The sequence below is a fragment of the Pagrus major genome, chromosome 13, assembly GCF_040436345.1.
Source record: "Pagrus major chromosome 13, Pma_NU_1.0".
In the NCBI taxonomy this organism is placed as follows: Eukaryota; Metazoa; Chordata; class Actinopteri; order Spariformes; family Sparidae; genus Pagrus; species Pagrus major.
Window position 1 is genome coordinate 87,977 of NC_133227.1, and position 22,898 is coordinate 110,874.

Here is a 22,898-nt window from a genome sequence, read left to right on the forward strand (position 1 = left end):
ACTGTGAATTTGTGAAGAACTATTTTATTGGACAGAACTGACTCAATGAACACACTCCTCTCTGTCCGGTGACATCATGGAGTTTATTTAACTTCAATCAAAATGCTTACAAATGTATTTTTAGATTAATTTAAATAAAACTTATAAAATATAGCTTGAAACCTGGGGTCTGTATGAAATGTGATCGTTCAAGTAGAACGTCAAAAATACATATTTATAACATGTCAACCAAAGAGTGCTTCCTTTCCTGCAGACAGCAGCCCGACTGTCTACAAGAGAACGTTTGTTCGTATGTCAGCTATACGGTGCATCATATAACTATCCTCATAAATACAAAAACAAACTTAAATAGGTAGAATACTGACTTTGAGCTGCACTTGATCTAGAGACAAATCCCCTGTAGTGTTTACTCGTGTGTCCACGTCCTCTGCTGAAGGATACAGTCACTGTGGTTTACTGTAATATTGAAGTGAGGTAGATAACTGGTTTTCATCTGTTTACGAAGTCAAACGTAAAGAAAAATATTAATAAAGCACAAATATCCAATAGATTAAATAAGTTATGTTGCATTGCTTTCACCAGCAATACCGCATTAAATACTGTGATCAAACTACAACTACTTTAAGTCATTCTACTACTAATACTAAAGTAATAAGTGCATGTGTACCCTGTCTGCACCTCTGCGTCACTCGCCTGTCTGTTTAAGAAGCAGTAACATTGGTTCTCTCAGATACGGGGAGAACAGATTCAGTCGCATTGTCGATCTTACTGAGCGCGATCCTGTTGTCTGGTTCATCCGCTTTTGTAGGCTGCTCTAGGGTCCCTTCAGCAGTGATAGGCCAGGGTGCGGTTGGTGATGGGGCGGTGGTATGCTGCAGAGCGTCCGATTGGCTGAGAAAGCAGGTGCCGCCGAAGCTGCCACACAGCGCCCCCCAGTGTTGCTCGCACTGCCCGCGCAGCCGCCGGCCGACCCACAACCTGACCTCGTCTCCACACTTCAACAGGAAGTTCATCAGCTCCACATATGGTCTGGTGGGACCCGCACAAACAAGGCAAAAATGACTTACACAGATTCAAAAGTTCCCAAATTATGCTCATTATCAGGTCCATACTTTTATTTAGCGTGTCTACTAGAAAATGTTTTCATGCTTTAATCTGATTGATTGCCAAATTGATTTGAAAAGACTTTTTTTTCCCCCCTTGACACACGGTGGAGCTTGTGCATCCACCTCAAACATGGTGCAGCTCACGCTTTTAGCTTCTTCCTCTTCTTAAACGTCTTTTCAAATCAATTTGGATCTAGGGGCTTCCAGTGACTTCGATTAAACCAGATGAGCTGCATGGAGCTATTTTATGTTTTTGTTTTTGGTTGTACTTTTTACGTTTTAAAACAAATCCCGGGCTAATTCAGTTGTTTTGGTGAATGCTGCAACACTGCTTTGCTACAAAGCTCCAGAAATATTTTGTGGACTAAGAAACTTCACCTGCCTTTTCCATCCATTTTCCATTTGGCCTATTGTTCCTTTATGTATTCACTCCCACCTTATGCTCCTAGTCTTACCAGATCAAAACCCCTTAGTGTAAATCACTCAACAATGCCTTTCATTAAACTTTTCATTTGTAAGAAAGGGATTGTGTTGATTCTTCTTTCAAAAGTATTGCAAAGGCATTGTATTCCTCTGAAACTATAAAACTGTCCTTCTTTGTATTTATTGGCAGCGCGCAAACCAACTTTAAAGGTGCATATCACCTACTGTAGCGTAGTGTGTACATGCTGCGCTTGTTAAATTAATTAAAGCAATTTGGCTTCAGATTATCAACTCTATTTAATTTCATAATCGGCCGATAACCAATAATATAAGCTTCCTGATATCAAGACTTGTTAACGTGTGTCTCTCACCCCGGGGGAAACATCAGGTGGAACTGGACCAGGTTGCCCATGGTGTCCATGTGGTCTCGTAGCGCCAGGCAGAGCTGGTGTTTGGAGTAACACTCTCTCTGGAGCGAGAACACCAACTCTTTCACCGCTGAGCACCGGCGACTCACACAGCTGAAGCGCTGCCGCAGACCCAGCGCCATGCACCGCAACGCATCCTTCACAAACGACTTACCCTGAGGGGAGGAGCAGGAGGAATCAGTTCTGATTACAATGTCAAATCTGACAGAGGAAGTTGAAAAACATATACCTCTAAGATTAGTGCTTTGACTTTTCAAAGACAACTCTTTAATCACTTTTATTTCCTAATAAGCTTGATGAATGCAGAATTTTTTTAACTGAAGAAGAAGCGAAAACAGTGACTTGAGAGCGAATGTACCAGTCTTGTTACATTAAACAGGTAATGTGGAACCAAACTGGATTAAAATAGTGATCATGCTTGTGTTGTGAAAGAACAGGTCATGTGTATCTTTTTACAGTGTGGAAGTAAAGCAATATTTTCTTAGAGTGAGACATGAGACTAGTCATTAACATACTGTAGCTGCAACTGAAATTAAATGTCTTTTTTTTGTCACTTACAACTCTATGTGCCGGTCCGTACTGGAGACACATTAGACCTGCATCACTCTCCCATGCACTTCTATTCTAGTAAAGTAGACAAGCTGTTCCCTCTCTCATTTCAGTTCCCCTCTCAGTTTGTTCTGTAACCCATGCTGCCATGCATAACTATTCACTGCTCCTTATACAACAAACATTCCTCACAAATGACTGTAATGACTGATGGGATTAAATGTAATAAAAACAGGTATCTACATATGTCTTTTCTAAGCCTGGCGTTAGCTGCTGTTGGACAGGGTTTCACACAGCGTCTGTTAGTGCAGAAAAGGCCAAGTGGCAAACAACGAGTGTCCGAATGTATGAAATAAGGTCAGACTGTTGTGCAGCTGCTCACCTGTGAGTCGTAACGCCCGGCGTTGTGCAGCAGAGTGAGACAGATGTGGTGCAGACCTTGGATTTCACAGGAGTTGTTGTTGAAACACTGAAACGTCCCACAGCCGACATCCCCTGAACTCACCAGGCAACTCTGAATCTCAGCTGAGAGAGACACAGAGATAGTGATGCCACAGAAATCATATGTGCTACTTTGTTGTCTTCTCCTGTAGCTTGAAGAGGAAAATATAAGCATTACAGTGACATCATACGTCAGGGTGACCTTAGTGACTTCCTGTCACGTCCTGTAATTACATTGCACAAATTTTACAGAAAGAAAAGTTAATTATCTTGTCATGTTAGTTAGGTAGTTATGAGTTCAGTGCTCATGTATAAGACCATCCTGTTGATTTAAATTTTGTTGTCACAAAATGTCAAGTATTCCTCTAATAAGCTATACCACAGTGGACAGCAGGATGACTGGTTGAAGCATCATCCAGAGGAGCAAGCTGAAACTGTCCAACATCACTGATGGACAACAATACTTTCACTTTGCAGAAAGCAATCTTTCATATCAGTTTGATAAGAGGAGATTACTTCATTTTAAATAAATCTTTAAAGGTGTAATTTGCAATAAATGGCCAGAATTTGAAGGTAGCTCCACAACTATAGGGGGCAGCATAACTGCTTACTGCTCCTCGCTATGCTCTTTGCTGTTGCTATCTTTGGCTGTAGTGACTAGTTGCCTTTAGCAAGTAGCTCAGCTAGCCCTAGCCTCCAGGAACAGCATGGGCTTTGAAGCCAATTTGACACAGTAGCCAAACCGTGTAATTACAACATCACATGATGCACACAGGGCCAAAAAGCCCTTTTCCGCTAAGCTTACATTGTCAAAACCTCCGTGAAATGAGTCATTCCACTATCAGAATTTGAGAGATTCATTTTGACAACATTTGAAAAGCCTAGAAGAGCAGCGGCGTTACATTGTTTTATTCCCGTCAAGTTAGTGGAGAACTAAACCCAAAATTAGCCACTTGTCTGGTGGAAGTCTCTAATGCTCACGCTCTATGGGCCACACAATGCGGAAGGTATGCCGCAAACCCGTGGATTTTACACTCAAGAAATTAAAACTTTTTTGGCTTCATGCACCACTGAGCAGCTTTCAGAGGAATAAATGGAGCTCTGCCTTTGACGCTGTATCCAGATTTGAGTTAGCTATGGAGCTAAGTGGCCCTATTAGCTGACGGGAGTCTGCCTGCCTGCAACCTGGGATGACGGGAGAGTCACAAAGGTCAATGGAGCTCAGCTGCTTCCCACTAAACATGACTGGACACCAGACAGGGACTGAACACAGCCTCAGGGACCGACGCCAGTACAATGAGGGGGGATAAAGTATGGAGGCGATTTACAGCAGCTCTGACCAGGACTACGACTTCAGGGACGAGAAGGCAAGGACAGGAGAGAGAGTTGGACATCAGCAGCATAAAAACAGCGTGTAGAACTGTAATATTTTCACATCTTACTCTTTGAATTGGGGATTTACATTGACTGGACCAGAGGTGATTGTGAAAAGACAAACCAGGACTGTTTTTATTCAGTTTCTTTTAGTTTATGTCTGGTTTGAATAAAGTGTATTTTACGATGAGATAATGATAAGCTTGTCTTAGTTCTGTAAAGGAGAGGAACTTAAATTCAGAAGGTGTACTATTGTATTTTTTCTGTTTAGAAAGGAAAATAGAAGTAAGAGTATTTCATTTCTTGACATTCTGTAGTTGAAACTACAGGGGACTAGCAGACTTGAGGTCTTGAGGTACAATGTGGTATTATAGACTGGATAGCAACGTTAGCTGGTTAGCATGCAAACTTCAGTAGATAGAGATCTCTGCACACAATACATACAACTCTTTGACTTTAAAGGTGCAATAGAGTGGTGTAGTCTTTAGTCCTAAAACACGGAAATCAGTTAGCATTTTTTGCTCGTCTCAAAGTCAATTAGTTTGCTCCATGGGACCTTATTTCGTTATAACTTTGTATGATAATGAGTATGATGTTATGATATGAACATATGATGTTTGTCACTTTAAAAGATCATTATTCAACTTCAGAAAATACGTAATCATAAAGACTACACAGCCAACGGTCGCTTTAGTGACGCTGTCTCGTCGAACGGTCACCAAAACCTGTAACTTAAACATTGTAGAGCTGCTCCTGTATTTTAGCAGCTCACAGAAATGACAAAGTATCTTTTCACATAACTGCAGTTGTCAATATGGAAAGTATTGTGATTTTCATCTCTTTTAGTACCTTTTCTGAGCCGAGTTGGCGGCCACGTTGGTGTTGTTGACGCTTGTTTAGTGAGACGATGTAGTTCACTGAGCGGTTTCGCACAAAACTAGATGATATTTTACTTAAATTAGGACAAACTACGACTTTATTCACTTGGAAAATTATCTTTTAATTTGACAAACATCATATGTGTAGTTCAAGGCACAATTCAAACAGGATCAAAAATGTATTTGCCCCTCTCCATTCACTACCATACAGAGTTTTTCTGAAATAGGGTCCCATGGGGTCCACCGGAAAGTGACCCTGAGTACACATTGGCATCAGCATTGTTGTTGATAATATCAGTTTATTAATTTTTTTGAATGTTTTAAACTTCTGTCCATATCTTATAAATTGCCCCTTTAACCAGCATGTCATATTAATTTTTCCTTGCAGCCCTACTATCTGTGCTGTTGATGTTGTGCAGCCTGCAGGTCAGCTCCGGGCCGGAGGTACGGAGGGAATGTGCTTGGATGGGATCGAGCCTCCGGAGCTGCGCATTGAATTACAGCCACCAGCAGGGCAGGAGAGCCAGAGGAGAGGCGCCCTGTGCTGAGCTGCACTGCTCAGCCCGGGACACTTACTGTACATAGCTTAAACTGCACTGAATGTAAATGATTGTAACGTTGCAATAAAGGACAACTTCAATGCAGACGCACGTATTGATTATATTACTTGTTACAGGGTAATATTAAAGATATTATGATTTCCAAAGACCACACGTATAAATCAAGCTGGACGTGAAGGAGGCAGAAAGATGTATTTTGGGTTAATGCACTAAAAAGACAGAAGCTTCACACACTTTTTATTGCTCGTGAAAAGTTTTTCTTCAAATCAACTCTTCTCTAACAATTAAAGGACCAGTTACTGATCAAAACTACACCAGAGCCTCGAGAAGCAGGGGTGAAAACTGTACATGTCTGGCTGCAGCGTGCCATCCATTAAGAGCTCACCTGTGCTCTGCAGAGAGAGGCGTCTTTTAGCCTGGCTCACTTGTTTCTCCTGGACATCATGTGGATCCGTGGTCAGCACCTGTTGACAGGCCAGGAGCAGAAAACCCACCAGAAACACGGCGGACAAGTTCTCTGGCATGTTTCAGACTAATCGACGCTTTATGTTTTGTTTTTTTTTGGTTGTTTTTTTTTTTTTTTTCCCTTCTGACTTGTTTGTGTTGTAGGTTGGAGCAGCAGGGGAGCAGCTTTGCAGAGGAGTCTCCACCACACGGGATGACCGCGGCATGAAGGCTGAAATATATAAAGCTGCATGTGAGCCGCGCGTTCACGACGGCCTGAGTTTGTGTCTCCACCAATCAGAGCGCAGCCCCGTGAGCGCTCACCACACTGGAGCCAAAAGTTTATCATTGATGAGAGGAAGAGAGGACCAACAGTAGCAATGGGTGTGCGTGTGTGTGTGTGTGTGTGTGTGTCGTGTTTGAGTAAGGACAGGTTGAATGAGACAGGAGCGACAATTAAATCCCACATTCATGAAGTGAAAATGCTCTTATAAGGTCTTCCTGTTCCTCTGGAGTCTGCGGGGTACATGAAGGTCAACCACTCAAGACATCCACACTCAATTAACCCACCAGCCAGCCGTGTGTGTGTGCGTGTGTGAGAGAGAGAGAGTGTGTGTGTGTGTGTGTGTTTGAGTGTTAGCAGCTGCTTTCTTGGCAGGGGGACGTGCAGCGAGGAACGTATCAGAAGCCCCCGGACTGAAGGACTGAAGGAAGACTGTGTGAACAGGGTCGGGTTTTACACATTGTTACACTGCTACAATTCTGTAAAAGGACATTTTTCACGTCGTGTCTGTCTCACGTGTGTATATAAACAAATATATAGAAAGCCTAAAGTGTTTTAGGGCACCAACATGCAGAAAGTCACCATGCATTTATGGTAAAACTCAAAATTGTTTAATGTTGTGACTCAGAATTAAAGTATAACAATTACACCTCTGTAACAAAAACACACAAGGAACTACTTAACCTTGTGGGGCGTGGATGATGAGGGGAAAGATACGGAGAGAAAGTAAGGCTTTGTTCAGACAGCAGGCAAATCCGACTCGTTTCTTGAATCAGATCTGAAAGACTGAAAGAGTGTCCGTGCTTTAATTCCCAAGTGATCAGATTGGATTTTTGTTTCCAGACATCGCCAACCAGGCTCTGAAGCCAACTTTCGTAGTGGCCAAGCCATGTAATTACATCGGTACCTGAAGCACTGAAGCCCAAAAATACTTTTCCTCATAAGCTTACATTGTGAAAGAAGTGTCTCTTAAACGGTGTATACATTTTTTTGAGCGTCACCATCCCCGCGAAATGACTCGTTTCACATTCAGAATTTGAGCCATTAAGTCCAATAAAATTTGGAAAGTCTAAAAGAGCGGCATCATTAAATTGTTTTATCCCCATTCAAGGTAGCCGGCCGCTACACCGGACATTAGCCGGCTCAGCCAGTGGAAGTCTCTAGTGCGCACGCTCTGTGGGCCCCACAACACGGAAGATCCAGGTGTTTTGATCGCCAGGAAGTTGAGGCTTCAAAGCGCCACTGAGCAGCTTTCCAAGGAATGAACGGGGCTCCATCTCCAAGGCTGTGTCCAGGTTTTAATGTAACCTGTTTGGTCAGTAACTCCATACGCTGGTGACGCGGCCTTCCAACAGGAAATCATGATCAATCATCCCGCTCTCAAAACAATCACCAGACAAGTCGCAGAGCAGATACTTTATTTCTGTGACCTCACAGACTGCTGTTCTCTGCGTTGTTTTCCAAACTGCTCTGATTGTTGCAGCCGGGATTCTGCTCAGCCGTTCTGATGCACTTCTGTCTCTCTGGAGTTGACGTCACTGTTTTGTGTCGCGCTTTGAAATCCAATACACATCCGATAGACTTCCTAAAATCAATCTGCCAAAAGACAGATTGGGACGGGCAGTCTGAACACAGCCTAAATTGAATGAAGATGATTTTTGTTGGGAAAATAAACAAATGAGAGTTTGCTGATGCTATTATGCAGACTTTTATGCCACTAAAATTCAAATAGCACCTTTTTTTATTGGTTGCTTCCCCTATATATCATGTTACTGATTGATAAAAAAAATGTGGGATGGGGCACTTGAACAGTGCCCCCAACACAGTGAAAGTGTCCTCTTGGATGCCCCTATGGCAGATAAAACATGATAAAGTGCCATCTGTCGTGACCTTCTAGTGGACAAAACATGATGAAGGGACCAGTCGGGTGCTGTTCCAGTGCCTTTCTGTCCACTGGTGCCCCACCGCATACAGCTGGTGCACTTTTTTTTTTCCCGCCCACTGTCGTGAACAATTTTTAGCTTTTGCAGGAAGGGCATGCCAGAAAAGATTTGAGAACCCCAGCTTTAGAAACTCATGGAGGCCAACTCATTTTGTATATAACACTGCATCATGATTCTCATCTGTCATAGGGAACTTAGGGCGACAGAGGAGGCGATATATATAAAAATATTCACGGGGGTGGACTGAGCAACCAGCATTGCCATCCTTAGAGTAAAAATGGCTGAGGGAATTGAGACAGATATGGAACAAAATACATTTATTAACCACTTATACCTGCTTACTGGGTGGCATAATAGAAAGTGAGGAAGCCATGCATTTTTATTAATATATATGAACAACAGTCAGGGTTCGAGTTGTAATCTGAGTTTTGTGGGGGTCTCTAAAACAACTAACCTGAACCCTAACGTCAGGGTGGAGATAGACAAATAGGATAATAGCTGGAACGGTGTGTTCTGAGAGAGAGAGAGAGCCCGTCATGTCGAGTGACCAGTTCTCACTTCCCAGTAGTAGGCGTCAAATAATTTTACACAAACAAAGAAATATCTCCATGTATAACATTTGCCGAATGAACAAGAAGGCCTGAATAGTTAAGATGTTGTTGTACACAGCATTTCTCAAGGTTTATACAGCTTCTCCCAGCGCAACTAGACTCAAAATTGAGCATTTTTAAAGGGAGTCTGGTGACTTTTTCCACTAATTTCTCCAAAGAAGTAACCATTATTACTTACTGTTTACTGGATTTGTACATTTTCAAATGGGTAGCATCAAAAGGTTGTATTCTTTAAAATAAATTGGTGTAATTGGTGAAATTTGTGGAAACAGTGTGTTCAAACAGCTGCTGCGAGGTACTATAACCGAAGAGAAAACTGCCAACGGGATCTTTCACAAGCTAACCTAACCCATATTTATTCTTATTAATCACTTATATAAATGCTCTGCAAAACATTACTATATATTTAATGCCACTAATAAAACATATCCTCTACACAAGCCTACTTAATAAAATGACTGCAACCTAATGTCTGGTCATCATCTTTTAAAAACATGTTACTGCCATGAGAAACACCTAATCTCTCATCTTTTATCTAAAGGCTTGGTTCACCCAAATTCACCTCCATTGTACTGGGGCAAAAGCAAAAATCTCTGACGGATAAACAGCAGTTAAACCTATCATGGCTACAGTAGATGCAAAGACAGGTAAGTAAATGTTTTTGTTTACAATTGCAGAGGATGGGAAACCAAAAATAACTAACTACTTTGTACTTTGAGTACTTTGATATCAGAGGTCACCAAGGTGAGTTCAGCTTTGTTTTTGTCATTACGATACATTCACATCTCGCAGCCTAGTTGTTGTGGTCGTATTTTTTGCCTCCTGACGGCCATGACCTCTGACCCTGGACATTCACAAAGGGACCGCCGTCTACACTCATGTGACACCATAACATCAGTGTCTCCACACAGGTCAAACAAATACCTCAAACCTCTCCCTCCTTGCTCGCCTCCCTCCTTTGGATTATCTACTCTGCATCCAAGAGGCCTTCACTGAATGTGGTTGAGACAAGAGTGAGTGTGTATTTGTGTGTGTGTGTGTGTGTGTGTTGTGGTGAGAGGTCAAGGTAGAAAGACAGGATGTGTTTACGTGTGTGTCCATACTGGGGCCCAGTTGGGGAAGACACACTCTTACAGGGGCTAATGTTTGGACTTTTTCCAACCTTTCCCGCTCGTTCTGTCTCGTCCTGCTTCAAAACAACATCCCACAGCTTCCCTCACACAAGACCCGATGACCACCCACACAATGACCCTTCACCCCGACATCGAACACACACACATACACACACAGACTTATACACACGTCCAAAATGGCACACCAATACACAGACACCACTGTGCAAATAGTGCACATGCAGGACCCTCTTGTACTCTGTCTCTCACATGACCATGTTGTAAACATGTCTGCCTCTGTGAGAGCGTCTGTGTGAGTATAGATCAAATTCACAAGTATCTGCTGTGTGATTATTGATCTGAGGAGGAAGCATTAGCATAACCTTTGGGTTTATAAACCCTGACCAGTTCAGTTCACTACACTATGTTTAACTTAATGCACTTCAAGGTCCACATTGCAGGTTTTGCGTATGGTCAGTTCACACACAGCTCACGCAGATAGTTTGTTTCATGCGTTGAGGTATATTTGCCTCCAGCATCGTTTTAGCTTTATTTCCTCAGTAAGAGAGTTCAAGGTGAAGTGTACAGATTATCCAGATGTAGGTAAGAATTTTTTGTGTGTGTGATTTATCTGAACTGATACAGTAAACGGTTGTAAGAATTGCATTTAAAAGATATCTCACTGAACAATGAAAACAGACATGTAAAAGTTTTTGCAAATTAATTAATCCGTTAATAATTAATGTCTTTGCATGTTTTTGCACTGAGCTACATAAACATTTTTTCTTGAAAGATTTAAAAAATGTGATATTTTATTAATTGATGTTTAAAAGTGCACTAAGGATTATTAAAATAATCAATTCAATTTGTGCAGCGCAATACTTGACATCATGCCTACGCATAGTACAAACACACAGACGAACAAAGAGCAACAGATTTACAGACACACTCTGACACACATAACATGTTCATCAGTCTCCTGCCAAAACAAGTACTTAAATCAATGAAGTTACGCAACCTGTGGTGACACACACAAGCACTAATAACTGCACGTACTAGGGCCGTATTGATTAAGCATCCTAGTGCTAAGAAAGTACTAGTAGTACAAGTATTATGAGAAACTTCTTAGAATTATGATATTTCTAAGATTTTTTTCTTAAAGTTAAGACTAGATCTTTGTAAAGAAAAAAGATATTCATAAAGCGTCTTAGCCCTGAGAGAGCACCTAAGGTGATGTTTAAGCGGTAGTATTAAATAGACTAGATATAGATAGAGTAGGACTCCTTTAATTACCTGCATGGTAAATACATGTGAGCAAACAGCTATCAGCTTTGTCAATAGGCCACTACACAAGTTGGCCTGTGTTTTCAAACTTTTTTGGGCTTCTTTAGAGTATGTTTTACAAGTTATTCAACAGAGATATTCATTACATAAAATATGTATATTACACTATGTCTTAATAGAGAATAAAAACTAGGATTACGCCTATCGATTTCACTGTCCATTCTCTGATCATTTCCGCCATTTTTAAACAAAATCAACCAATCACAGCTTCTAAAAGAATGTGTCACGCCTTGCAACAGGTTCAACCACTCTGCCTTATAAAGATAAAACTTTCTGTCCTTTTCTTTGCTTACAGTTGCTCTAAGAAGTTTCCTAAATCACTCTCAAGCTCAGACTCCTTGCTTGGTTTTAAGTTAGGAGCTCTCTGAGAGGATTCTCAGAATGTTTGTGAATTGAGCCTGGATTTATCGAGGCTTTGACTGTGACAGGGATTTTCTACAAACAGGTCAGTTTTTCCTTTGATCTTGAAAGGAAATTATAAACAAACCGGCCCCCAGAGACAGGACGACTTCTTGTGGCTTTGCATGAACATTGCATAAAAATGTTTTTATGGCTAAAAAATACAACATTATGCATGTCTCTGCATGGTTGATGGTATACCTTACAATAAAGGATTAACACAAGCAGTCACAATATTCCTCCCTCCTGCTAATATGTCACCACCACCATCATTACTCAATGCAAGCCGTGATTTGAAGTTATTCAGTAACACAGTTATTATACTGTCTCTAATAAGCAGTTAGATCTGTATATGAAAGACAGTCGGCACAAAATCATTTCAGGTGGTGAAATTAGGGGCTTTTTTTTGGTGAATTCTGCCTTTACATTACCTAACTGAGAACAACTACCCCACCTGCTGATGCTGTTTTGTGACTATGTGCTCTACTGTCTGTTTTTATCACAGGAAACAGATAAAGTTAAGTGCAACAAGAAAAAGAAGAGGATCGTGATTTCAACTGTGTTTAGTAAAGCAGATGTGATGTTCAAACAGTACTACATACATATTCATGCACCAAAAAGAAGCTCAACCTGCTGTGATGAAAAAATTAGGACCTCTAAGTATTAAACAAAATATTTTTACATACAGGTTTTTCAAAAATTCAATTGATTGGAGAGTTCCCAGGATGTGGCAGAAACACTTTTCATACGTTGTGTGAGTCTATGAAAACTGCAAGATCTTCTTCCTCTAATCCTCCAACTTGAAATCAAGCAGCCTTTTGAATCACTGAAGACAGGGTTTGCAAGTTTAACATATTGTTAGAAGAAAATTTCTGTACACACAACAGTCTGAGTGAGAATTCTGCACTACACAATATGCTCAACATCAGACAGACAAAAATCTGTCTGAAATCACACATTAAAAACAAAAAATTCAAAAACAATAATCCAGGTTTGTGCCATGTTCTTCTTAAAGGCAGAGCTGTGCGGCGCAGTGACAGTCCACCACTTTGCATTGTCCAATCACCAGTAGTAGCCTCGTGCAGCACAGACGGGCGGTGACAAACATCTCATGCTGAACATTTGATTCCAGAAACTCCTGAGCCTAGTCTGTTAAACAGAGTTATCAGGAAATAACCTTGTCCCCTCCTCCTCCTCTTCTTCTTCTTCTCTCTCCTCCTCTTGTCTGATGCTGCACCTTTCACAAGGCTAACACAGTCATACAACATTATGTGAAGACCAGCAAGTACCAGCAGGTGTATCTGCAGAGGGAGTGAAAACAAAGATTTCTTTAATGTATTCCTAAACCGTTGACTTTAAACAGTACTTCAGTTTTTAAACAAACCTCAGGGGGTTTTGGGCCCAGACACAGACGGGGCCTCCTGTGGTTCTGTCTGTTCAGAGTTACAACTCGAGGCGTTCTCCTCCCTCCTCTCCCCTGACAGGAAATCATGGATGGCAGTTTCTATGTGTGGTCGGAAAGTGTGGTTCATCTTGGGGTCCACAACCTGAGTGATGATCCTGTCCACACCAGACTCCAGCATACCCGATCTAAAAAAAAAAAGAAAGCACACAACCCAAAGAGATCACCCCAGGCCTTATATGTGTGTTTATGTGCATACATGTATGTATTGTATAGGACTGAGTGCCATCTAGCGATGTACTTGAAGTCGTGTCAATCTCCCTTTTAGTGACCACTAAAAATGTGAGTAAACATTTCTAGAGCTATTGACTGGTTTGTCCGTTCTGGGCTACTGTAGAAAACGGCACTGCAACATGGTGGGCTCCCCGAAAGATAGAAAAGGCTCATTCTACAGCAATGAAAACACAATTATGAGTGTTACATACCATTTCTGTCAATAGATTCTCCTAAATTCCCTGAAGTCTTACACACTGGACCTTTAACTGCAAATAATTAGTATGATAATCCCTAATTTCGAGCATCCTTGTTCTTCAATCTGTTGCTTTGAGTGCTCAAATTGTATTTAGACATCTGGAGAGCCTCTTTAATGGAACAATGTGGCACTCTGACTGGATTTCAATTTTATATGCCATAGCAAATGACTGCTATAAAAACATGAACTGTACATTACTCCGTGGACTACTGCATACAGGCTGTCTTTCCAAACAAGCGAATACAGATTTTCCATCGTTATTCCTTCACAGTGTACACAGGATGTGGAGTAAGTCAAAGGCACTCACTGAACAACACTTTGCCTCAGTCCGTTCCTCATCTGGTTCTTGTTGATAGACGGGTTCCAGTCCTGAGTGCTCAGCTGCGACGTGACGAAGTTGTCAACTTTCTGTCGCAGGTTCTGATAGGCAGGCTGGTAGCAATGACAGCGATGTAAACACGGTCATTATGCAACAAAAAGCGCAATCTACTGTACATGGAAGGTATCATGAGGCAACAACTAAAATAGCCTACAAGTGAATTTATTTATTATTATTATTAAATTGGCAACGGGTTAACAATTACTAAAAAAATGCCAATTAGAAGAAGAATTAGAAGACGGGCTAACATTAGCTTTGGGTCTGGTTTGCTAAAGTACACTATACAAGTAGCCAAGTTAGCATTAGCTGAGTTACCTTCGTATCAACATCGGCTAGACAGTCCCGACGGAACTCGTCAAAAAGCCCCCGGTTCTTCAGATGCTCCACAATCATAGCGATAAGCTGCGGGTCTCCGGGAGGAAGGGTGGCCGGGCCGACGTTAACGTTACCGCTGCCCTCCGCCATGCCAAACCGAGGTAAATATTTGCTATTTACCTGTTAGCTTCATCGAGACCTAGCTAGCTGAGCTGTCGGCGCTTGTTTTCCTACAAGACATGCGGTCGACTTGTTCTGTCTTTAAGAAACTGGCGGGCGGAGTGATCGTTCGTGTCGGTATAGCGTGTAGCCGCACCCTGGCAGACGCCACGGCGAAAGCTGCAATACAAACCCAGCGCTCCATTCCCAGTTACCACGCATGCGCATTCGGAAATTGACACAGGAAGTAGTTCATTCAAGTGTCGTCGCGGACTGGTAGTAAACGTTAGTGCACCGTGATTAACGGTGGCTTTAGAGTAAATTTCATTTAAAACACTAACAAAAATATTAAGACACGGCGGCCTGGTGTGTTCTGGGGTTGGATTAGTAGACGGAGAGAGTCTTTTTTGTTAACATTCTTACCTGTCTACCAGTTTTGAGTTTGCCTGGACTGTCGTTGTAAAAGGTAACGCTAGCTAGCTTTGTTGGCTAACACGAACTAATGTATGAGCAGTACTCACACTCTCAAGCGTAAACATACAGTATATATACACACACAGACCATCAAATGTTATTGTGTGCATTAGTGAATTTACCTGTCGTCGTGTAAACACGGGCAGCAGATCTTAATATGTTCAAACCTGCTAACATTGAGTCAAGCTGTCAGTTATCGAGAACCACAGTGTGATGAATGAAAGCAACTGGCTGACACTCTTCACGAGGGCAGAGACTGTGTTAGTACCAAGATATAACTGGTCGGCTAATGTCTTGTTTGCAGAAGTGCTTTGTTGTGCGCAGTGAACCACACAAATTAAACATTTTACAGGCTAAGCAGAGTTGTTTATTGTTTGTTTTTACAGCACTGGCCCAACTAGGGCAGTGACACGCGTTTCCGTATTGTTAAACGTGGATAGTAACGAAGTAATCCTAAATATTTGCAAGACTAAGACAGCTTCATAATGTAACTTATAACTTAAATAGGAGATGTCAAAGCAGGATATAAAATCAACATTAGGGGTTGACCGATATGGCTTTTTCAGAGCTGATATTGATACTGATTATTAGAAATCAATATTTGAGACCTTTATTCATTTGCTGTAAAAATTAAAATCCAGTGATGAAATAATCCTAAATATAATTTACTCAAGTAATGTTCCAAAGTACAATTTTCTGCTTCTTTATACTTCCTCTCAACTGTATTTATTTGATAAATTGAGTTACTCATTACTGTGCAGATCCATATTATTTTATTGTTTATAGACTATTAATTGTGATGCGTTACCAATCAGAGTAGATGGAACATTGTGTGAAAGGATGCTGCATCAGAGCAAAAGTAGCACATTTTTAAATTAGTTTATTTTATCTGCAATCTGAGAGAAAAATCACTGATAACGATAATCTGAAAAATGCTGAATATCGGCCCGATACCCCTAATCAACTCTACTTCAGTGTTAAAGACTTGCCACATTCAAGCAGAATACAGCGCCTGTGTACATGCTGAAAAGTGATGGCTTGCTGACCTGCGTAATTTGACATTTCACGTTCTTGTTGCAGATGAGTGGAGGACCAGATTCAAACAAAGAGTTTATGGAGCAGCTGCGGATGCAGGAGCTCTACGGCCGGAGAAATGAGGATGGCTCCGACCCCAACACCTACACTGACCCAGAGGACGGGACTGTGTATGATTGGGACCCTGAAAAGAAGGCCTGGTTCCCTAAAGTATGACCTTCTCAGCTTTTATTCGTCTACATCAGATCTTTCTTGCTAATATTTATCTGTGACACGTATTAGATGCTTGGTTTAAATGTTTGTGGCCTTGTTTTGTCAACACTGCTCATGTAAAGCCCTACTCTTTGCCAGTTTAGTTGACTTTGAAATGTACAAAGTAGTGTTAACTTAAACACTCAGTCTCCATCATACCTGCTTGAATTTAGACTTAGACTTAGACTTAGACTTAGACTTCACTTTATTGATCCCGTTGGGATGACTCCCTCAGGGAAATTGAATTTCCAGCAGCATACAGTTCACGAGAAAATAGACTCTTAGCAAAAATAGAAAATAAAGATAGGAATAGAACAAAATACAATAGAATACAATAAAAATAGATTAAAATAAAATAGGATAAATAAAATAAAATAAAATAAATGTGAATGTAGGACTGTATATTTGTTATTGTACAGAAATTATTGCACGAAAGTGAGAGTGTCCAGGTATGTATGTGAATAAATAGATAAATAGATAAATAAGTTGTTGCACAGTGAAATCACAGTATTGCAGTATTGCCGGTTATTTGTTTCCTCCTATTTCCTCCTCCCCCCAAGTGAGGAGTTGTACAGCCTGATGGCATGAGGGACAAAGGAGTTCTTAAGTCTGTTGGTCCTACACTTGGGAAGGAGCAGTCTTTCACTGAACAGGCTCCGCTGGTCACTGATGACGGTGTGCAGAGGGTGGCTGGTATTGTCTATAATATCCAGCAGTTTTTCCAGTGTCCTCCTCTCTGCCACCGTCACCAGAGGGTCGAGCTTCATGCCGACCACAGAGCTGGCCCGCCTGATCAGTTTATCCAGTCTGGATGTGTCCTTCTTTGCCACTGACTACAACACACACTAAAATGCATTATGGGTGACAGCACTAAATACAGATGTCACTGAAACTGGATTGCACACTTCTGTTTTTTGTATGTAAAGACACTCTTTCTGTTAACTCTATTTGAACTTTTATGAGTTGGGGCAAAATTGGTCACAGTCACTTTCTTTGTTTATGTTAAGTAGTTTGCTTCGTTTCTCTAGATAACAGAGGACTTCATTGCAGCCTACCAGGCCAACTATGGCTTCACTCAGGATGGAGACCCAGATGCGAACAACGCTGCAGTGAGCAGCACCGAACCAGCAGCCTCAAAACCAGACAGCAAGCCTTCAGAAAAGGAGAAGCCAGGAGATGCCACCCAGAACCCAAACCTAAACCCAGACCAGCATGAGACCTCAGCAAAAGAAGCCAAGCAGAAAGGGGAGAAGAGGAAAGCAGAGCAAGGTAAAGAGACGTCTGCAACCAGAGAGGAGAGATACAATAATTGTTATTTAATTTTATTTTCTCCCTATCTACAGTAGTGATTATGTTTAACAAGTGCTTGCAGCAATTTCATTGTTTGAGACTTGCTGTCTTTCTTTGTTTTGGGCTGATTTTCCAAAGTCCCTCAAGCCTAATTACAGGGGATTCAGATCACCTGTGCACAGGGTGGGGCGACTGACTCCTGATTGAGGAGTGGAAGCAGCTTGGGGCATTTCCCTCCCAGCCAATCATGGTGTGATGACACCCTTTTTGTGAAGGCTTAAAAGCAGTGGGGAATGGCACACAGGTGGCTCTCACCCTCAGTCTGAATCTGTCCCTGCCCCATTGAGCACCTCATTCCCCTTAGATTGCCAGAAGCTCTGGTCTGTTTAGGCCCTTTTCTGTTTTCTTGGCTGCCCACATCACTCTAGTGAGGAAACTAGGTTTATTCAGGAACCCCTTGAAACCCAAGCCCCTATACACCTTCAGTTTGACATTTTATTTCCCTGGGGCTTGTAGGAGCACATTTGTTTATTATACCCGGAAGAGGCATTTGTTTATTGATTTATTGTCCAAGTAGCGGACATTGGGTTTTCCCCCTTAGATTTTCATGTTTTTCTTTATATTTTTATGTAGGTTGGGCTGGCCGTAAGTATTTTACTGCCAGTACCGCCACATGCTTGATAAAATCTTTTTTGTTCCTGCAGGATGGTTCGATATTGATGACAATAAAAACACAAACGTCTATGTATCAGGTTAGTATTGCTAAAAATTTTTTGTCATTGTTAAGTAAACAGCTGTGACTCTGTTTATCCTACCTCACTCTCACTCTCTCATGTGTCTTGCCTGGTCACCTTCCCTCAGGCCTGCCTCCTGACATCAGCGCTGAGGAGTTTGCTGAGTTGATGTCCAAGTGTGGCATTGTGATGCGGGACCCCATGACTGAAGAGTACAAGGTCAAACTTTACAAGGACAAAGAGGGGAATCTGAAGGGAGATGGCCTCTGCTGCTATCTCAAGGTTAGTCTGTCCTTCTTCTTGCGTAAAGCTTAATATATTGTTTCCATGTTCCTGTGTCAATGATAGTCCGCATCATGTAAAAATTGTTGGATTTAAGGGGGATCTGGGGGTAAAAATGTAATATATTTAGAATTATGCTTTCATTAGTGTAAAATCATCTGAAAATAAGAATCATTGTGTTTTGTTAACTTAGAATGAGCCTTTTATATCTATAGAGGGAGTGAGTCCTCTTCCACAGAGTCCGCCATGTTACATCGCCAAGTTTCTGCAGTAGCCCAGACAGTTTTCTCTTGTTTGGCAACATGAAAACAAAGTGTTCTCACTCTCAAAGAGACAACATAACTGTGTAAACTTTAAAGCATCAGTCAAAATCGTAACACAAGTGTGTGTGTTTGTGATTCTCTGCAGAAGGAGTCTGTGGCACTGGCTTTGCGTCTGATTGACGAATCAGAGGTCAGAGGTTACAGACTCCATGTGGAAGCAGCCCGGTTTGAACTAAAGGGCCAGTACGACGCCAGCAAGAAGAAGAAGAAGAACAAAGATTACAGGAAGAGGATGCAGCAGCAACAGAAGTAAACTCTACCTCCTGTCCTTTTTATTTAACCTCCCGCAAATCCCACTCTGCATGCAGGGACTACTCAAAGTGCTGCAGAGGATTAAGAGAAGACGAATAATTGAGCATTTGTTTATTTTTATCACATCAGATAGGTTCTTACTGACTGTGCCTGTTTGTCTGTGTTTGTGTAGACAGTTGGACTGGAGGCCAGAGAAGAAAGGAGAAGTGAGGAAGAGGCATGAAAAAGTCGTCATCATTAGGAACATGTTTCACCCCAGTGACTTTGAGGTGTGGAGAGAAACGTACATGCGCACATAGAGACTGTCTATTGAGGGTATTAATCTCTGTAGTCTCTTCGTAGGAGGACCCACTGGTGCTGAATGAGTATCGTGAGGATTTGCGGACTGAATGTGAGAAGTTTGGCGTCGTCAAGAAGGTCATCCTCTTTGATGTGAGTTTTAGTTATTCGTGTTTCAAAGTCATAGTAGAATAGTTTGATGTTGGTAGCATCAATAAAGTGTCGGTATGTGATTGTGTTTGTGCTGCAGAGACACCCAGACGGCGTGGCATCAATCGCATTTAAGGAGCCTGAGGAAGCCGATGCTTGCATTCAGTCATTCAATGGCCGCTGGTTTGGAGGGAGGCAGCTGACTGCTCAGCTTTGGGATGGAACGACAGACTATCAGGTACACAAAATGCAAAATACAAATGTCAAAAATGTTGTGGGAATGCACAGCCAAGCTAACATTAAAAGGAAATTCCTTTTAGCCACACGTTTTGCTAGTTTCCATGAATAAACACTGAGATGGGGCAGAAGCATTGGCTTAGCCTCCTGCAAACAGCTGTGTTTGAAAAAGAAAAAAAGTATTAAAAATACATTGTGTCCTTCTTTCACTTGCCTTCAAAACAAATGCAACCGTTGGTCAGATCAAGATCTTTACCTCAGGAGGTGGAGGTGCTCATACCGCTTTTTTCCACAAACACGGCCAGAATCAATAAAAAATGTGTACAAGTGCCTTGTAGAAGCTTTAAAATATTAACAAGCTGCTGGAGCCTGTTGGTCATCACTCTTGCAAATTTCACATTATATTTGAGCTGTTGTAAGATCGACGACTAACTTCGACTCTACATCTGGTGAAATTTTGCATTCTTCACGTGAATTCTGTTTGTGCAGGTGGAGGAGACGACACGCGAGCGGGAGGAGCGGCTGAAGGGTTGGTCTACTTTCCTGGAGGGAGGCGATCAGAGCCAGCAGAAGAACAGCAACAACGACGCTACGCCAGCAGAGGGTGGCACCACCACCACAGAACCCACAGAGGCCTCCAGCACCACGGAGCCTGAACAGCACCCAAAAACAGAAACACAAGAACTGGAACCGGAAGCGGACTCTACAGACAGCAGCCTGGCAGGAAGTGACGACGAGGAAGCCTAGACACTTCTATACACATCTTTGGTCCCCATGGCAACCACTTAATTAGGACTGTCCTCGGTGAAGGTGAACTGCAGCAAAGCTTCGTGTTGAGCAGGCGAGGAGAAGGAAGAAGTTGGACAGTTTGAGCTATTTTGTAATGTAGAGAAATAAAAATATGATTTTGTTGAGCCTATTTTTATCATTTTGGTTTAAGTTGTAATTAGACCTGCACTTGACTGTCGGTTATACACAGCTTTGTAAGAGTTTGTTTACAGTATTGTACTGATAACCCTAAAATAACGAATTACAAAAGATAACTGAGATTGAAACTGAGTTGGATTCGATTTTGTACAAGATTGTTTAGCTTCGGTGCTCATTAGACTTTATTTTAAATGCCAGCAATTCACTCTGATTTGTTCTTTACTTCTTGGAGAATATTAGAGGCTTTTAAAAACAATTTGAACTAAAACAGCAGCTGAATTGATGTTTATTTTCTATCTCCAGTAGCATTATGGCTTTGTGTTACATGTTTGGACAGGAATGATGCTGTTTCTCTTATTGCAGACAGGGTTTTTTTTTTTTTTTTTTTTAGATCTTTCTTGAGCACCCAAACATATCACAGAATATTTGTAAGATTTGCATAAAATATCTTCAAGAAAATCATAGAAAAATCATAATGATTAAAGCAGAACTGCTCATTGTTAAACGTTGGCTACAATGCTAAAACTGCTATTATACAGTTACCTAGATTTAAATCATAACACGTGTACAAATCTAAAAAAAATGTTCTTGTATATATCGTCACATCAGGCAAAGCTTGTTGGAATACAGATAAATAAAACAACACATTTAAGGAACAGCTTTTTTGTTTCCACAGTGGTTTAAAGCTGCAATATTGAACTTTTGTCTCCCCCTTGTGACAATCAGCTTTCTCTGCCATAACCTCTACGTAGTTGCTGTAGCAACTCCTTAACAACTGTTGCTGGAATTGTAATGAAAAGACACAGACACAACATTTAAAAACTCTGGTATACTGCACAATATGGAGATTTTTCTGGAGGGTAGGTGCTTAATCAGCAATGTTTGAACTCAACTGGAGATGGCTTCACTATAAAAGACATGGTTGCATACTCCAGCTTTAATGTTTGCCTCGAATTTCATGAATCAAATAACTTTTTTTTAAAAAAGCAGCACATCAACAGATTCTGCATCAGTCGTGACAACACAGAATGTTTTGTTGTCAACCTCCAACAGAGACACATCTCTCAGTGCAAACAGAGCGACAAGTACTAAAACTACAAGCAAAACTATAATACTTCAACTTCAACACCCTACATCATCTGTGTTCAGCTGACATGGAGGAAAGCGACAACGCAAGTGAAGAGGTTAGATTTTTTCATGCAGGAAGACACTTTGTTTTAGTTTAGGAGAGCCTAGGTTTTATTTGACTTCTTCATCCTTTGTCTAAAGCAAATTCAATTATTGATTCATTTTGATTCATGTCACCACACATTATCATCCTGACATTCAGAACGAATGGTCATTTCTCTTCCCCATTTTATGTTACTACACACTAATCATGCTAAATAGATGCAGACATCGAGAGGTCTGGATTTAGACTATCACAATGGATGGCTAATGAAGTGATTCATTCATTTTATATTTTGTTTTTAATTCCTATGATAGTTGCTTATGTAAACAAATTGTATTGAGACATCTGAACTGTACAATGGTCTAATGTTTGTAGCGTTTCTGTAATGTGTTTACTGTGAGTAAGTGACTCAAGGTGAAATACTTTTTGTGTTGCTTTTTTTGAGGATATTTGCTGTTAAGTGAGTCAGGTGTATTCACACTTGTTTACCTATCACATGTATGCTTGTGTCTTTCAGCACTCCCAGAGTACTCCCAGCAGTACTTTCAGCAACATGGTACAACTCCTGGAGTTCAGAGCAAAAAACCTGGAGCTGGCTGCAGGAAATGCTGCTCTGTGGGAGCAGATTGTCATCTCGGCACTCAGCTGGTTGAAAGAAAAAGAGGAGCTGCTGGAAGAGAGGGATGAGTTACTGTCAACTTTGTTTATGACCCAAGATCTCTTCAGAGAGTTTCAAAAAGAGTCTGATCGTCATTCCAAGGAGATGGACAGCAAAATGAAAGAAAAAGAGATGGAAGTTTGCCGCCTGCA

At 41.3% G+C, this 22,898-nt stretch overlaps 2 protein-coding genes across 3 annotated transcripts; one reads left to right on the top strand and one right to left on the bottom strand.

The window, feature by feature from the left end:
- Positions 1-64: 64 nt before the first annotated feature.
- Positions 65-14,821, bottom strand: LOC141007210 (uncharacterized). The gene is made up of 7 exons (XM_073479557.1): positions 14,524-14,821; positions 14,137-14,261; positions 13,283-13,485; positions 6,145-6,285; positions 2,889-3,031; positions 1,901-2,112; positions 65-1,029 (listed from the first exon to the last, which is right to left on the bottom strand). Exons 1-7 carry the CDS (start codon positions 14,671-14,673, stop codon positions 702-704), a joined length of 1,302 nt encoding a protein of 433 aa, XP_073335658.1. The 5' UTR covers positions 14,674-14,821; the 3' UTR covers positions 65-701.
- Positions 14,268-21,573, top strand: htatsf1 (HIV-1 Tat specific factor 1). Of its 2 annotated transcripts, none has more exons than XM_073479064.1 (10): positions 14,268-14,684; positions 16,237-16,401; positions 17,472-17,712; positions 18,438-18,485; positions 18,595-18,749; positions 19,158-19,321; positions 19,497-19,593; positions 19,667-19,756; positions 19,854-19,991; positions 20,480-21,573. In XM_073479064.1, exons 2-10 carry the CDS (start codon positions 16,237-16,239, stop codon positions 20,735-20,737), a joined length of 1,356 nt encoding a protein of 451 aa, XP_073335165.1. In that variant the 5' UTR covers positions 14,268-14,684; the 3' UTR covers positions 20,738-21,573. The 2 variants fall into 2 exon arrangements, with proteins under 2 accessions (XP_073335165.1, XP_073335164.1); XM_073479063.1 differs by lacking the exon at positions 14,268-14,684 and adding an exon at positions 14,967-15,148.
- The last annotated feature ends 1,325 nt before the right edge of the window (positions 21,574-22,898 follow it).